At 35.8% G+C, this 16,760-nt stretch overlaps 1 protein-coding gene across 1 annotated transcript in view; it reads right to left on the bottom strand.

Annotated features, from left to right (window-relative positions):
- LOC101833887 (cadherin-10) overlaps positions 1-16,760 on the bottom strand; it is a 187,432-nt gene that overhangs the window by 53,706 nt on the left and 116,966 nt on the right. Inside the window, exon 3 of the mRNA XM_040757652.1 lies at positions 513-807. Coding sequence (XP_040613586.1) covers positions 513-807 — 295 coding nt within the window. The remainder of the gene's footprint in view (positions 1-512; positions 808-16,760) is intronic.

Below are 16,760 nucleotides of genomic sequence, written 5' to 3'. Positions count from 1 at the left end.
TTTTATTTCTTATAAAATACACTATAGCAATAATAGATGTAATTTTGTTTCATTAGGATTCATGTATAATCTAGAGATTATTCATAATATGCAGGAGCATATTCTGGTACTATGTTACTTAAGAGATGGGGTGTTCAGTATCTGTAAAGTGCCCAGGATCTGGTCCCTTGTGGACAGCAAGCAAAAATTGCAAATCTAAGGTATTAATTCGTCTTCAGAATCTTTCATGACTGCCATAAAAGTTCATATGACAAGTGTCATTTTAGTTTTTTCTACAGAAATTTAGTGGTATTTTTTTGATTTTTGAGGAGGCATACCTGAATATGTTTTGAAGATTTGCAAATTTACAAGACATGAAAATTTTCTGAGTCATTGCTTATATATTCAAATACATATGTATTTTGGCCAGGGAAGAAAAATACAATTTCAATTAATTAAACATAATATTATAAGAATTATTGGTAATTACTTTTATATTTTTATACCATTACAAAGATTGTAACTGCACTTACCTACAACGGACATTTCAGGAACACTAGCTGTATAAATTTCTTCTGGAAATGTTGGCTCGTTGTCATTGATATCATGAATTTTGATCACAAACTCAGACTCTGGTTCTACTGGCCTCAGAGTTCTTCTATTAATAGCTTGTGCACGTAGAGTATAAAAGGCCTTTTCTTCCCTATCAATTCTTCTTGTGGCATGAATATCACCTGTTTTTTCATCAATAATAAAAAGAGTACCAGCTCCATCTCCGGATAAAATATATTTGAGCGATCCATCTCCTTTATCTTGGTCAGAATGAAGCTAGAAGAAATAAAAATGGGCATATCCAAGATGAGTCTAAAGATCTACAGGTATAAAACAATTCAGAGATGGTCTTTCAACTCCCATCACAAATAATGGGGTCAGTAATTTCAGTTCTACAAATCAGAATCGAGTAACTATCAATTCTATTACACTCAAGCAACAGAAAGAGCTTTTCATGTAGTAATGTAATTTTTTATTCTATGGAGAAAAAATTATCCAAAGTCAAAATAAGCTCATCTTCCTGCTTGTTACATAAACATTTTTATGAACAAATAAATTCTTATAAGAGTCATAAGTCATGAGGATGTAAATAATGTACTTCCAACTCTTTCTGGAAATGTAAGTTTAATTTACTCAAACATTGAGAGGGAATACAACACTTAACAAGTCATTATTGGTTGTATTTTTGCTTGGTAATTAATAACATCTTAGGATTTATAACTATTTCAATCATATATAAGACAGACTTCAAATGTGGGAATAATAAACATAATATTTTGTTTCATATAAAAGATGCTAACTACCATGCAAATATTTGTAGGTCTTGGGACAGATGTCTATGTAACATGGACAGATATATACTAAACAACAAATAAACTATAAAGTAAAATATGTTCTAATTTTGTACCTTGTAAAATATCTTCTTAAAATATGCAAATGACAAAAGATTTCAGGATAAAACTGTGACTTCCTTTCCTTTGTCTATAGAAAATACACTCCTAAACTTTGAGAATTATTTCATCATATGAGTTGTACTTGGGATTATGTGCACTTATCAGCCTAGCGTGCAAGTTGTTGTAGCCCAGCCGAATTATGGACCCTAAATCTTATGTATGTTGTCAAAATTCTTCTATTTTGTACTATTTTTCAAAGGTAAAGGAAGCCAGCTAGACTTGCAGATGCATGGGTCAGTAATTTCAGACTTTGAGAGAATCAACTGGAAATCAGTCTAGGACTAATAAGTAAACTCTAGGTTGTTAAGACTTGGTAATTAATATATCTTAAGCATCTTCCCAGATTATGTGTCAGTGTCCCAAATAACATTGATCCATGTCCCCTTGTCATGGGATTCTTAGCTTGGGGAAGATGCTTGTCCATCAAAAGAATAGAAATTATTTTGGAATAACTACAATTATTACTATGTCTTTAGATGTACCACTGAACCACTGGTATTTAACATACCATGATTATAGTTTAAATATTTCAATAAAATATACTTTTTTACTTAACAGTAAACCTCCTTTTGCTTCTTTCCTAATTTCTATAGAGCCTGATCGTTTTCATTCCAGGACTAAGAGGCTGCCAAATAAAAAGCCCAGAGCTAGGAGTGGAAACCTTCCTTCCAAATTCTTTGTCAGAATTACCCTAATGACTCCCAAAGAAAGAAAGAATACTCATGAGCTCGCTGTTTCTCATTAGAACTTGGTAGTAAGATCTACTGCTGAAGGCAGCACACACATGGATGATTGGACTTAGAGAAATCAGTATAATACTAACTGGGAAGCTTCCACCCTGCTGGTTAGTTCTAGAAGGCACTGTGCAGGCTTCTGAAGAGGAGGAGAGCCAACAATCTTATCAAGCTGTGAACCTTGTAAACTGATATAATGACCAATATGGCAAGAGTGAAACTATGGGTGCAGTAGTGGCATGAATCATATGAAAATAACCAACCATTTTTAAGATTGTATTTAAGATATGCCATCACCCCAGAAGGAAACACATGCCTGGCCCATCAAATGTAGCGAAGAACCTATAATTTGGGTGCTCACAGTCTCAGGGATGTGCCTACCACGATGAATTCACTAGATGGTCACAGTAGTAAACCACCGTCTAAATTCATATCTGTCTTCACCAATTAGTGTACATCTCAACCTTAATCTGGAAAAATCTTTCTGCAGTGGATGGCAGTCAATGTAGAAACTCATAACTCAACTGCAGAGAATAAGTGAAGGTTGAAGGTTTTGGAACATCTCCCCAAAGACAATGTGCCATCACAGAAGTGGTTAGCAAGGACCAGAGGGAAATAGTGTCTTCTGGACATATCAGGATCACTGGACCAATGAATTCATAGCAGCCAAGGTTACCTGTGCAACACCCACACAAAAAGAAACCAGTCAATATTCCCAAATAGAGTTGGAAGTGGTACATGAGTACCCAGTGTTAACTGAGGAGATATTAACAGCTAGGGTCTGTATCAGAGGGAGTTTAAGTTTAATTTTAGGGTGGTGAACCCCATTGGGTCAACCTAGCCATAGTGGATGGCCCCACACCCAGAAGGACATGAATACTGTATATCGGCTAATAGCAAAAATGAGCAATAAAATTAAAAGAAGATAGGGCATAAAGATGGGCCAAGTGAGAATGTATCTGGTGGAAGTTAAGGGGAGAATCTAGGGAGAATATGATCAAAATATAATATGTCATTATTAAAATTTTTAAATATTAAAAACAATATATAATCACAAATGTTATGCTTTAACAGTCATATAAAATATAGGCATAATTCAAAAGCCATGCCAATCTCTGTAGTTATACAGAAATTTAATGAAATTATACATTTATTTATATAAATTGGATTTGCTCTTTAGGTCATTTATACCAAACACAAGACAGTCAAAGAAGGGCATTTTTAAATAGATTATTTCTCATTTAATGCAAAAAAATTGCTCTTCAAATGAGAATTTGTTGGTTTGTATTCGATTAATGAATGTGAATGTGAAAATATTTCTGGGTGTTTATACTTATGAATATTTGAGTGAGTGTGCCTATGTGGCAGACAAATAACAACATTGTGTGTCTATACTTATTGCTCTCTAGCTCAGTTTTTTAAACCTGGAGCTGATTGCCCCAGACACATTGCTAGTCTTGCTAGTCCTCAGGATCCCAGAATTGCAAGTTGTTCTCCATGCTAGCATGCTGGCGGTTGAAACTCAAATATTCATGCTTACACAGGAATCATACAAACAACTGAGTCATCTACATAGCCCCCCTTTTTGTATGAGCATCAAAATACAGTTAAAATAAGCAAAAATAAGCATATTTATACATGTTATTTTATTGCTAGTTATAGCTAGATTTAGAACAGTGGTTTACTTTGTTGAGATGATTATTGTAATTAGATTTAGCTATCCACTCTGCATACATACAATTTCATTCTTCTCACTTTCGGACAAACAAATCATCACTAGTGATAGAATGGATATACATATCAGAAATGTGTATATACTTTAGAGATAAAAGAAGTTGCAGACAAAGAGAATTTTACTGTGTGCATAGCTCTTTGAAAACAACAATATGAGTAAACTCAGGAAGTATTTGTTATTAATCAAGAAACTCTCAGAAGTCACATTTGAGTGTGTAATCCTGGCATCACTCTCACAAAGTCAAGAGATTGATGGTTATTAGTATCCAAAAATGTACTTGCTTGCTGGGAAACTCTCCAGTTACATGCATTTGCAACACTGTGGTCATCGTCCCACTGTCACTCTAACCATTACAGATTTCTTATTCAGTCTGAGAAACACAACAACCCAAAGCTATTGGTATCATCAATCACTTAACCAGACAGCACTGTGCTTCACAGCAGTCATTTCTCGTTTTTATTGGATATTCATTTAATTACTTTAGTTTGAATTTGCCATATAATCAGGTGCTTTTAAATCCAAATGAAAAAATTCCATCTATGTTCTATGGAAGAAGCAAAGGAGACATGCAAATCAAATATGCAGAGAAAGCCCTAAAGAGCTTGCAGGAGTGAATGCCGATCTATTAAGCATGTTAAATCCAAGATACCACCTACAGACTGAATGCATCTTTGAAACTGAAGAAATACTATATTTTACAAGTTTTCTATCTCAGAACAGGCAAATAGAGAGTATAGACCTCGGGTACAGAAATATACAAGGCAAGAAGGTGATGATGTAAAGCTGTCTGTTGCTCTAAGTTAAACATGAAAAGGAAAAGCCTTCCAGATTACACATTTACACAGCTTGGTTTGAATTTTTATAAGGCTGAATTTATGATAAAAACCACAGCTGGATTTTTACCTTCACTTAGGCTACAGAGAGTAAAACTCAAATCTTGTAAATGGTTCACATGCTGTGGGAGTTTCTGTTGGATTAGAAAATTGAACATGGCAGTAGCAAAGTTGAAGGAGGAGGGCTGTGGCTTTATGACTCTGAGAATGAAAAGATGTCTACTTTGTCCAACACGAATATAATTAAGAGAAGCAAATGACAGCTACAAATGGAGAACTTTACATGTTAAGAAACTACACATAGAGTAAGTGTTTCTTCAACCATTAGGTTTTGCATTAGTGATGATTTGGTTTCTTTTTAAAGCACTGTCTTTTCTAACAGTGTGGAATCATTGAACACAACTGACCACTAACACCGGAATAAAAGATAAAGATAAGGGTTATTGGGGCCTTAATACTAGCTACCATATGGTAAACCATTATTCAAAAATACTTGAATTCAATAGACAAGAACGGAAAGCAATGTTTTGTCTGTGCTGAAGTTTTACATTTCCTGAGATACAGGCAATTAATCTATTTCATAAATAAAACTAATGTTTTTCAAAGGGCTCTTTTAACTGGTATACTGGTGCCAATAGTTTCATTAGATTAAGAAAGAAACAAATGAACAAAATTCTTCAATTTATTCATGTCAAGTCTTCCAGTGGCCAAGTCTCTTTATTATTAGATTTTCACTACAATTTTATTGTTTGTTTCCATTGACACAATTTTAAAATCAATTATAATTTGTACTTGAATGCATAACTACTCTTCTCACTCACCACCCATCCTTATCTGGGTTCCATCCTCTTTACTACAAACCCATCTCTCTTGTTTTCAAGTCTACTGATTTTGTTTTATGACCTACAAGTTTTATCCAGGACTATCTCTTTGATCACGAAGCGAGAAGGCCCAGCAGTGTGTACACAGCTCCTTATCATAGAATCTATCACTAGGCTGTAGTCGTTCAGTAAAAATCGAGGCCCTATGAGTCTGCCTTCTTCTCATGATGGATTGTTGGCAGGGACAGGCTTGTGTGAAGCCAGTGGGAACAACTGATGTGCTATGAACTAATGACTACAACATTTAGATTTAGTTTAAAGGCAGCAATAAGTATCTTTCATTATTAGTTTATTTCTGTGCATAACTTCTCCACATTCTCCCTGGTATTGTTTTTCTCCCTTAATCTTATACATGAGATATAATAGTATTTCTCATACAAATTTATTTACTGGGGTTGGACATGGGTTTCCTCCTTCAGAAATACTGCTTTCTCAATATTCTTTCTTTTTTATGTGCATTAGCAATCATTATTGACACTTATTTAATTGAATAAATTCATGTATAGTATTTACAGTGCAAAGAGATGGTATCAGTTGATCATATGCTCAAAAGATCATAGCATCAACTTTCAAAGAATATAATATTTCTTATGGCTTTATATTTTGCTATTTTATTATGGGTGACATACAGTTTTTTATACACCATAGGAAGGAAGAAAACATGCAAAATAAAGAAAGAAAGGAGGAAAGGAAGAAAGAAAGAAAGGAGGGAGGGAAGAAAGAATGAAAAAAAGAAAAAGAAGAAAAAGGAAAGAAAGGAAGGAAGGGAGAAAAGAGAAAGAAAGAGAGAGAGAGAAAGAAGGAAAGAAAGAAAGAAAGAAAGAAAGGAAGGAAGGAAGAAAGAAAGAAAGGAAATAGATTGTTGTGGCTTTAGCTCTGCAGTAACACCTGTTTTCCGGTGTGAAACATTTGGCCACAAATCTTTAAGAAGGATTTTATGTTAATACTGACCTTTCCTTTCCTTGAGGAAAGCCTATTAAAAATTCACAACCTGCTGTGTTCCTTGTAAATTCACCAGCAGATAAAGGACATGGCAAGATACATGACAACTAATGAAAATAGGACAACTGCTTCTGTACTGCACATTTAAAAGTCATCTCCCAGTTCCCTAACTTTTTAACTCAGATAAGTTTAATTAACACCTAATATTGTAATTGTTTATGTTGAACAGTTTTAATATTTTACCTGTAAGTAGGCTACAGATGTTAAAGAAAATTCCAAAACAAAAGTTGAAGAATGCTTGTCATTTTAAAATATACCACATTCGTGACACACTCAGACACTATTAAGTTTCTATGAAAAAAGTTTGCAAGACAAAATGAATAGGGCAGCTGACCTTGCTTCAAAACACCCTTTTCATGTAAGAGCCAGAGTTGGTAAATGTTGATTACATTTATTATGAAGGTACATTTCAGTATAGATACTGTATTGCAGTAACTTGTTTTATTTTTTCAGTTTTTTATACTCAAATTCCATGGATTGGGTTGTTTCCAAGCAAAACAAAGTTGTCTTTCATTTCTAGAATTGGTGTAGTGGCCGGCCTGACTTTTGTCCTCCATAGTCTCACAGATTTTTTTACTATTTGGTCTTCAGCTAGTGGTTATGGAACCTTTAGGAGTAGTCCCTGTTGTGGAGAACATAATAGCTCTAAGAAGACTCAGAGGGTCAATGACTTTGCTCCACTTGGCTCTCTGAATATTGATTATAGTTAAAGATATGATTTCTCTTCTTCCTACTCCAACTGCGAAGCCTTTTGCTGCCATGCCTCTCCTACCTTTTTGACTATCTCTCTGTAATCATAAGACAAAAATCATCTCTTTTTTCAGAAGGCAATGTTGGTCATGTGTTATAACAGTAAAAAAGTAGCTGATGCATTTGGGAAATCGAGGATCACTGGGCCTAATTCCTCATTGTGGGTGAGGGTTTGCCTCCTTAAGCATATTCATGTCAACTAGCTGCTTTTCTTCACTGCTGTGAAAAGGGAGAGGGTTTTCCTTGGGGACTTGGAAAGAACACTGATTTAATGCATGAGAATTTGTGTTATTTCATCTTTTAAATCACTGTAACAAAGTGCTTAAGAGTCTTGACACTTCCAAGTTGTTAAAAAGTACAAGTTCGAAGGTTTTTGAGGTTTGGCACAGAAACTAGCTGTAAACCTCAAGAAAACAATTTAAAAATCCAGTTAAATAGCATCAATGTATAAGTGGCGGGGTAATGCACACAAAAGTATTGTAAGGAAGTATTAGAATAGAGTAAAACTAAAATTTCGCACAGATAATTACATCCTGCGTCTGTGGTGGCATTTCCAGCAACTGAAGCACAGGGTGGCATGAGATGGATTTAGCTAATCTTGTCACTCTGAAATTACTACTGTAGTTCTCCTAACTTTGCTTTTGGTTCATCTTCCACTTTCTTTGGTAGAAATATTATGTTCCAGACATTTTCAATGTGCTAGGATGTCCATGCAGTCTTTGGATTCATCTCAGTTTCACGGTTTCAGGCATTGCCTTCTCAGGGATTCTGAAACTGATGTACATTCTCTGACCTTCTTATCTTTCCTTTAAAGTTAGAGTCCAAGGTGTCACAAAACCATGCTTTTTACATTCTGTGTGTTGCTAGTGTGAACAGAACATGAATATTATCATGCCCAGTGCTGTCAGGTCAGTGCTAGCTCTTTCCCCTTGGAACATACTTCAATCCTTTTCTGAGTGCTTGGGTAGAAAACATAGTGAATAAGATTGTTGCATACAACTTCTTTTATAAACCTGTATGTGCAGTTCACTGGGGAGCTCTAAATATTTTAATTGAGACTTTCTTTTATTTGAGTATAGACTTTTTATGTCCTTGAGCCTGCAATGGGTAAGGTTTCACAACTTCCTGAGACACAGTATTCCGACTATGGTGCTAAAAATCACCTGAATTCTATTAATCATGTGACTCTCCCTCCAAGAAAACCCCACATTTTAAAACTTTTATACTCTGCCTTTTATTCACACACTTATTATAAATTTTACTAAATCCAAATAACTATAATCATTCCAAAGTATCAGTGATGGATTACAATAAAAATTTTTCCACCTTCAAAATCAGCCTCTCACAAAGCCTCAGGAAATGGATACAATGTGTAGAAGCTTCCCTATGGTGGAATACCTTCCTCAGCTATGACATGGTGGTGTGGGCCTCGATCCTGCCTCAACTTGGTATTCCAGAGTTTGTTGACCCCAATGGAGTCTTAGACCATCAGAGGAGTGGGTGATGGGCTGCAGGAGGTGGGGTGGTGGGAGAAGGAGAGTGAGGAACTGGGGCTAGTATGTAAAATGAAAAATAATTTAACTAAAAACTTGTTTTGCCAAAGGGCGAGAGAGAGAGAGAGAAAAAAAAGAAGTTCATTAGGATAGAGAAACTTAAATATGCAGGTCCATTGCCCTGTAAAATACTTGTTCTCATCTGAAACTCCATGAGCAATATTTACTGTCTACATTCTACTGAAATTTTCTTTTATAAATTCTGACAGAAATTACCTATTAGGCATTGTTTATAATTTTCTTTTAAAAAACCTTTTATTCTTCTGTCATACATTACATCCTGACTGCATTTTCCTTCCCTCTACGCCTCCCAGTCCCTTCCCACCCCTCCCTAGGTACACGCATGCATTTCCCTTAAAAAAATAGAGCAAACCTCCTAAGGCAGTCTAACAAGATACAATAAGACTGGGGTAGACCCATACAGATTCCATGTAGTTGCTTCAGTCTCTGTGATCCTCTGTGAAGCCTGCTTAATTGATTCTGTGATCAGTTCTCTCATGATGTCCTCTCTAATGAGAAAAGGGCTAGGCACTGATCTATGAGCATAGCAGAATTTCTTTAGGAATATTTTTCCTTCCTTCCTTACTTCCTTACTTCCCCCTGTCCTTCCTTCGTTCCTTCCCTCTGTCCTTCCTTCCTTTCTTCCTTCCTTCCTTTATTTTCCTCAGTTATATTTTGTTCTACTTCTAGCATCTCAAAGGTTATCCAAATTATTTCCTGATTTCAAATGCTTTTGAACAACATGGCCAGATAATCAAATGAAAAATTTCACTTCAATACCGACTCCCTAAATTAGTCAGACCTTTGAAATGTCATGAAAAATAAGAATTCTGGCTGACAACAACTTAAATGAAGTTCTTGGTTCCCTGTTTTAGAGTTTACAGTAAATTAAGTTGGTAAGGGTGCAATGGAGCTGAGCTATTAAACTCAGGGGACTCAAGTTACTTAAGCCTTTCATAGACTGTTAGAGTTAACTACCTTTTAACACAGAAGTTCTCAATCTGTGGGTCAAAACCCCTTTAGGGTTGAAAGACGCCTTCACAGGGGTCACCTAAGACCATTGGAAAGCGTACATTAAAATTCATAATAATAGCAAAATTACAGTTATGAAGTAGCAAGGAAAATAAGTTCACGGTTGGGATCACCACAACATGAGGTCTATATAAAAAATGGAAGGATTAGGAAGGTTGAGAATCAAGCAGTCATAACCTTCTGCTTGCCCCCTCTTCTGCATAAGCGGTCCTACATCCTGGTTTGTCATTCACTAGACTTCTAGACATTCCTCCAATTAATGAAGTTGAAAATAATCAGTCAATATTACAATACTCTTTCATCCCTATGAGCCTGTCACCTCTCAAAGACCCTATCCCTGAGGGCCTTGGTCCTGTCACATAGAGATGTGCTAGACTTCCCTGACGCTGAGCAGTGGATGGGTTGGGGTGGGAAGATTGTGAGGAGAACAGGATGAGAGGAAGGAGTGGGAACTGGGATTGGTGTATAAAAAGATAAAAGATTGTCTTAAAATGAAAAAAAAATGTCTTTAAAAAAAGGCCCAATCCCTAACACTGTAACCTTGCTGGTCTGCAATTAGAAATGTGAATAATATAAGAAAAACAAGTCTTCATCTTAATTTCAGGTCATTTTTTTATTGCAATGGCACTCAATAAGTGAATTTGTAAAGTAACAAAATATTTACCTATACTATAGATGGAATTTAACTTATTATTAAAAGAGCTTGGAAATAAAAGGTTGTTAAGTAATTGTAAAAAGTGAGAAATTGTATTTAGTGATAGTTTCAGTAAAAGAAAAGAAATTCAGAAAAAATTAATCAACTATTTCTCTTCTGGAAATCTTTAATATTCAGAATAGTTCACAGCATTTTTGTTATTGATAATTGTTTGTATTTGACTCCAGTTCAAAGACTGTGGAAGGAAAATGGAAATCAGAATAAAATCTGTAACAAATTGAGTCTCCTTAATAATTTTGATTAATGAATTAAGAGAATTAGAGTAAATACTATTTCAACTTAACAATTTCTCTCTGTGTCTCTCATCTCTTGCCTCTCTGTCTCTATCTCTGTCTGTATGCCTCTCTCCCTCTCCTACCTCTCTCTGTGTATTTCACTTTCTCTCTGCCTGTGTATGGTGTGTGTGTGTGTGTGTGTGTGTGTGTGTGTGTGTGTGTGTGTGTGTATGTGAGCCTCTGTGTGACTGCATGCATTAACCTAAAATATCAGAAACTATTAAGTAGATTCTCTGACATACACCTCTAATTTTATGCTCCATTTCCTTTCAAACAACTGAAACACTTCATATTTATTTTTTAAAAAATCTGGAATGTGATAAATATGCCATGAGGTACAGGTGTCTTCAACATTGGCATAATGCTCTAATTGCTCCAGAAAGTAACATTGTAACAAAAATTGAAGCACCAAATCAAAGAGGCAAATTGGTATTCAATAATCGGATAAAGTGTATCTAGCATCAAAATACAGCTGAAAGCATGGGAAAGCCAGCAAACAACTGCTCAGAAATAAATAAGCAGTTCTTCATTTAGTTGGGGTTGAGGAGTAATAGGAAGAATCATGGAGGACCCTGATACAATATGGTAAGTTAGCAAACTAAGTTGCAAAATGACCCATGTTTCCATTTGTCATTATCAGGAAAGCTGTGTAAATACTGATGAGACAGGGATGCATAGGTCAGTTTTGTAAACCTCAATGAAGCTATTCTCATTCAAAAACAGAAATGTAATGGAGATGAAAGAGCAAAGAAAGAGATCATACAATCACTCTAATGTCTTTTAAATGTGCTGTATATATTACATTTTGCTTGATAAATACATTTCTTAACAATTCTTATGACCAGGATTTAGGTGTATTTATAAATCAGTGCTTGGAGATTTGGAGGGAGGCATAAAAATCACCAGAAATATGGTTGGTTTATCATTATAAAATCATGCTCCAAAGAGCTCTCAAAACAACAAAACCAAACCAGACAAATAATCCCCCCACAAAAAAAACAATTAGGTATAAATTGAGTAACAAGGAAATCACCACATCTGATTTTCTATAAACTGAGCCAATTATAATTGTTACTATGGATCAACCTGAGTGGATACAGGAGATTTGAAGGTTCTTTTTGAAACTTGTCTGCTGACAAGATTGAAATATAGTAGATGTGGTGGAATGGATTGTAGAGTGATGGACAGAGCCTAGTATCAGAAGACTTTGGGAGAAATAGTCCTCTTTTATAGTGAGGTGTTTCTCCCAAAGGCAGAAAACAAGCAGATGTTTTTTCGATTAAGGAAATGAGCAAACTTGGCTAAAGTTGTCAACTTGACACAGCCTAGCATCATCAAAGGAGAGAATCTCGGTCGTGGCACTGCCTGTATTAGTTGACTATAGGAACATGACATTCACTGATAGAATTTATATAAATATTTCTTTGACTTCATTCAATTGAAGAGACTTCAGTGCCTCAGGGCTCTAAAGGTTTTGGAGAGTGATGTTACAGAATTTTTATTAGAAGCTCTTTGGTTGCTGCAGCTTATAGAAACACTATCCCCCTGGAAGCCATAGGGTATTAAGTATATAACCTGATACCCCAGGGACCAAGTTGGAGCCTACTATCTCCGTGGGCATCATAAAAGAGAGAAAATAAGAATGGTGTTTAGATGCATATTGTCATTTTGTAAAAGACTGAAAGAAACTGGGAAAAAGAATATCAGTGCTATCCTAGGAAGAGCTAGCATACACATGTGGTTTGCACATAAAAATAATGGAAGATGCAGTATGGGAGATTACAAAGAACCCCCAAAATATCTTAAGCTATTGAATCAAATATTTTCATCAACTTTCTGTGTTTTCCATAAAGAGAATAATTGAGAACCACTTCAGGAAAGGTTGTTGCTCTACTCTCTAAGTGATATCTCTAACTTCATCAACAGATGATACACATTCTCCACACTTACCTATCTTATCTCCAACTGCTCTCTTTGACTTACCCTCCCTTTTAATTCTTACTCATTTAACTCTTACTCATGTGTGCCTTATCACCAAAATAAGTGAAATTTCGATCCTTGTTGTGTTTCCATCTCTTGTCATCTGTAGCCAGACTTTACTTTTTAATGTGTATATACACAGACACCTATAATTATCTCTGTTTTATATGCAACTGCATAAACCTTAGGGCTATATACATATATAAGGATAAAACCTTTGATTATTCTGAAATATTACTTTTGCAATATTTTTCTAGCATACCATGTGTTTATTTTGGGTCTAACAATAGCATCTGCATTGTTTTCTACTGCTACTATTCATATACACAGCACACACTTATTTAGTAATAGAAATCAATTGACATCCCAATTGATCTCTTTAAATGTTTTTAAGAGGTAGAAAATGGGATATATATCATGATATTTATTTGAAAAAACATGAAGATTTTGAGTTAAATGAAATAAAAATTGCATGGTAAAAAGCAGCATAGTTGTTATGTTAAAAACTATCATTTTTGCATTAAGAATATCTTGTTCTCTAGTGGCACAGAGATGATGAGTATGTGGCTAATCTGAGATACATCTCTAGATGCTGTCAAAAAACAGAGAAGTAATGTGGGAGGGAAGGAGAGAGGGAGAAAAAGAATGCTATTCTTCATATCTAAGTTCATTAAGAATAAATTTGGAATAATTTGAGTATGATGTAGACATAATTTAAGTGGTGATCATGTCAATAAAACTTTTAGAAATAGAAATTCAAAATAGATTTTTCTAAGCAACAGGAAGCTGTGTCACTGTAAACATCTGCAAATTATGTCAGATATAGCATTTGTTAAATCAGTAAATGGATGCAACTAATGGCAACTTGTAGAATATCCAAATAGTGTCAAAAATAATGTAAAAAAGAAAAAAATGAATAAAATATGAGGGCATTATGATTCAATTATTGTAAAATTAGAAAGAATTGAAGTATAAGGAAAGGAATGGTAAAAACTTCCTAAAATGTATATTTACATATATTTAAGATTAAATTGACTAACAATTTAACCAGGAAAATAACCCATTCAGACACCCCATGATAGCAAATAAATCACCAGTACCAGTTATGTCATTTTGAGTGGTTTGCCTGTAGAACACTGAAGAACCACCAAACATTACAGGCTATCACCAAAGCTATCAGATAACACACAGAACTTGACAGTAAGACCTTATCATTGAAGACATCACACATATCAGTAATAGAAAATACGTAATTCTAAACATGGTACTCATTTGGAACAGTTGTACCTACTGGCTAATTATCATAGTGCTAGAAGGTGCTACACACATTATAGGAGGAAAATAACCTAATTGTCAGTTTTGCCTAGCTGCAAAAACTATGAAATATAATATAATTGCCTTGGAAGATATGTTTAGTTATATCACAGAAGTACATGTGTTTAGAGAGTAACGTGCAACTGATTTATTGATTGCCAATTGTCATAATCCAGAGACACTTGAGAAGAGGGGAACTCAATTAAAAGTGCTTCTGTCACATTGGCCTGTCAAGTCTCTCTGGTTTTTAAAAAAAATTAATGTTTGATGTAGCATGGCCTAACATATTGTGGGTAGAGCCATCTATGGGAAGATGTTCTTGGTTTGTATAAAACAATATGGTGAGTGAGTCATGGAAACCAAGCAGGTAAGTGGACTCAGCTTCCATTTCCACATTCAGGTACTTGCCTTTATTTCTTGCCTTAGGTTTCAATAATGACAAGATGTGTTTGGTGCATTTGAAACAAAACAACAATAAAACAAAAACAAAAAACAAATGAAAAAATCTCTTTTCCTCTCTAAGTTGCTTTTGGTCATAGTGCATATCATAGCAATAGAAACCTACATAGGACAATAACCACATATTACTCTCTGTAAAAGGTCTATTCCAAGAGATGCAACTTCCTGGCTAGATAGGTCATAAGTCCTGGACATGATATACAACTACTCTTCCACTAAATGGGCATAGTATAAAAATGACTCCTAATAACTTAGTGCTGCAAGATACTGTATCTCCCAACTGTCAACAGAGAAGCTTCTTGCAATAGATGGCAATTAACACAGAGACCCATAACTAGTCAAGATGTAGAAAATACCGGAATGTGGAATTCTAAACCCTAAGTGGGATGTTGACATCATAGGGTACTCCACAAGGCTCAAGAATACTCTAGGAAGAGGAGCCAGAAGGACTGTTAAGAGCCAGCATGGGAAGATAACTTCAAGTGAACAGTATATTTTGGTCATAGCAGGGCAGTTTTACATATGAATACTGCAGAATTGTGATGACAAGCTCAATAGCTGCAGAATCTCAAACCAGATAAAAATCTCAGTATGGAAAACAATTGTAAGCATGAAGCCTCACCCTTATTTGAGGTCTAATAGCTACTGGAAAAGAAGAAGGAGAGTCAATGGTCTTTAAGCATATGATCTATGTAGGTGTGAATAATACAAATTTCACTAGATGGGCTTCAAGTACAACGGCCACAAGGAAAGAGAGAACAAGGAGTTGAGTGTGTGGGCAAATGACGGTTTATAGGGTAAAGTTGAGTTAAATAAGTAAATATGATTAAAATACATTTCATGAAATTCTCAAAAAGTAAATAAAATATTGGCTTTAAAATAATAGAGAATGGCAAGGCAGTGGTGGGAGGCAGAGGAAGAGGCAGGTGGATCTTGTGAGTTTGAGGTTTCAGTTTCAGGACATCCAGGGCTACACAGAGAAACCCATAGGCATCTCCTCCATTGATGGTTGATGTGGGTGGCTTAGCCCATTTAGTAGTGCCACCACTGGGCAGGTGGTCTTGGGCTATGTAAGATCATGGGAGGCAGGGCAGGAAGCTATACTCCTCCTAGGCATCATTTCCTATCTCCAGTTCCTCCTTTCAGCTCTTGCCTTGATTCCTTCAGTGATGGTACTGATGGACTAGGAAGTAGAAATGAACAATGAAATAAACCCCTTCCTTCCGGATTGGCTTTATCATAGCAACAGAAACTCCTAAGACTGACATGTCCTTAAAAGTGAAAATCTGGAGACCTTGTCCCTTTCCCTTCTCTGGGGGAACATGTATGTCTGTCTCTCCTAGGATCCTCTTTGATTCCTAGCTTCTCTGGTGGTGTGGATTGTAGGCTGGTACTCCTTTGCTCTATATCTAAAATCCATATATGAGTGAGTATATGTCATTTTTGTCTTTTTGTGACTGGATTACCTCACTCAGGATGGGGGAGGGGAGAGGTAGTTAGAAGAAAGAGAAGGGGAGAAAAGCAGGGAAGAAGAAGACATGAGGGAGCAGGAAGATTGACTCAGGGGAAGAACAGAGGAGAGCAAGAAAAGAGATACCATAATAAAGGGAGCCATTATATTTTTAAAAAGAAATCTGGCACTAGGGAAATGTCCAGAGATCTACAAGGGTGACCCCAACTAACAATCTAAGTAATAGTTGAGAGGCTATCTTAAATGCTCTTCCTCAATAATGAGATTGATGACTACCTTATATGCCATCCTAGAGCCTTCATCCAGTAGCTAATGGAAGCAGAAGCAGACACCCACAGCTAAACACTGAGCTGAAGTCCTGGAATCCAGAAGAGTAATGAGCATAAGGGTCAAGACCAGGCTGGAGAAACCCACAGAAACAGCTGACCTGAACAAGGGGAGCTGATGGACTCCAGACTGACAGCTGGGAAACCATCATAGTACTGTTCCAGACCCACTGAGCGGGGATGTCAGTTTGGAGGTCTGGTTAATCTATGGGACCT

This window comes from Mesocricetus auratus, unplaced genomic scaffold (assembly GCF_017639785.1).
Source record: "Mesocricetus auratus isolate SY011 unplaced genomic scaffold, BCM_Maur_2.0 Super-Scaffold_100015, whole genome shotgun sequence".
NCBI classification, from domain to species: Eukaryota; Metazoa; Chordata; class Mammalia; order Rodentia; family Cricetidae; genus Mesocricetus; species Mesocricetus auratus.
Note: the sequence above shows the minus strand (reverse complement) of the source record. Positions and strands in the feature narration are given on the sequence as shown.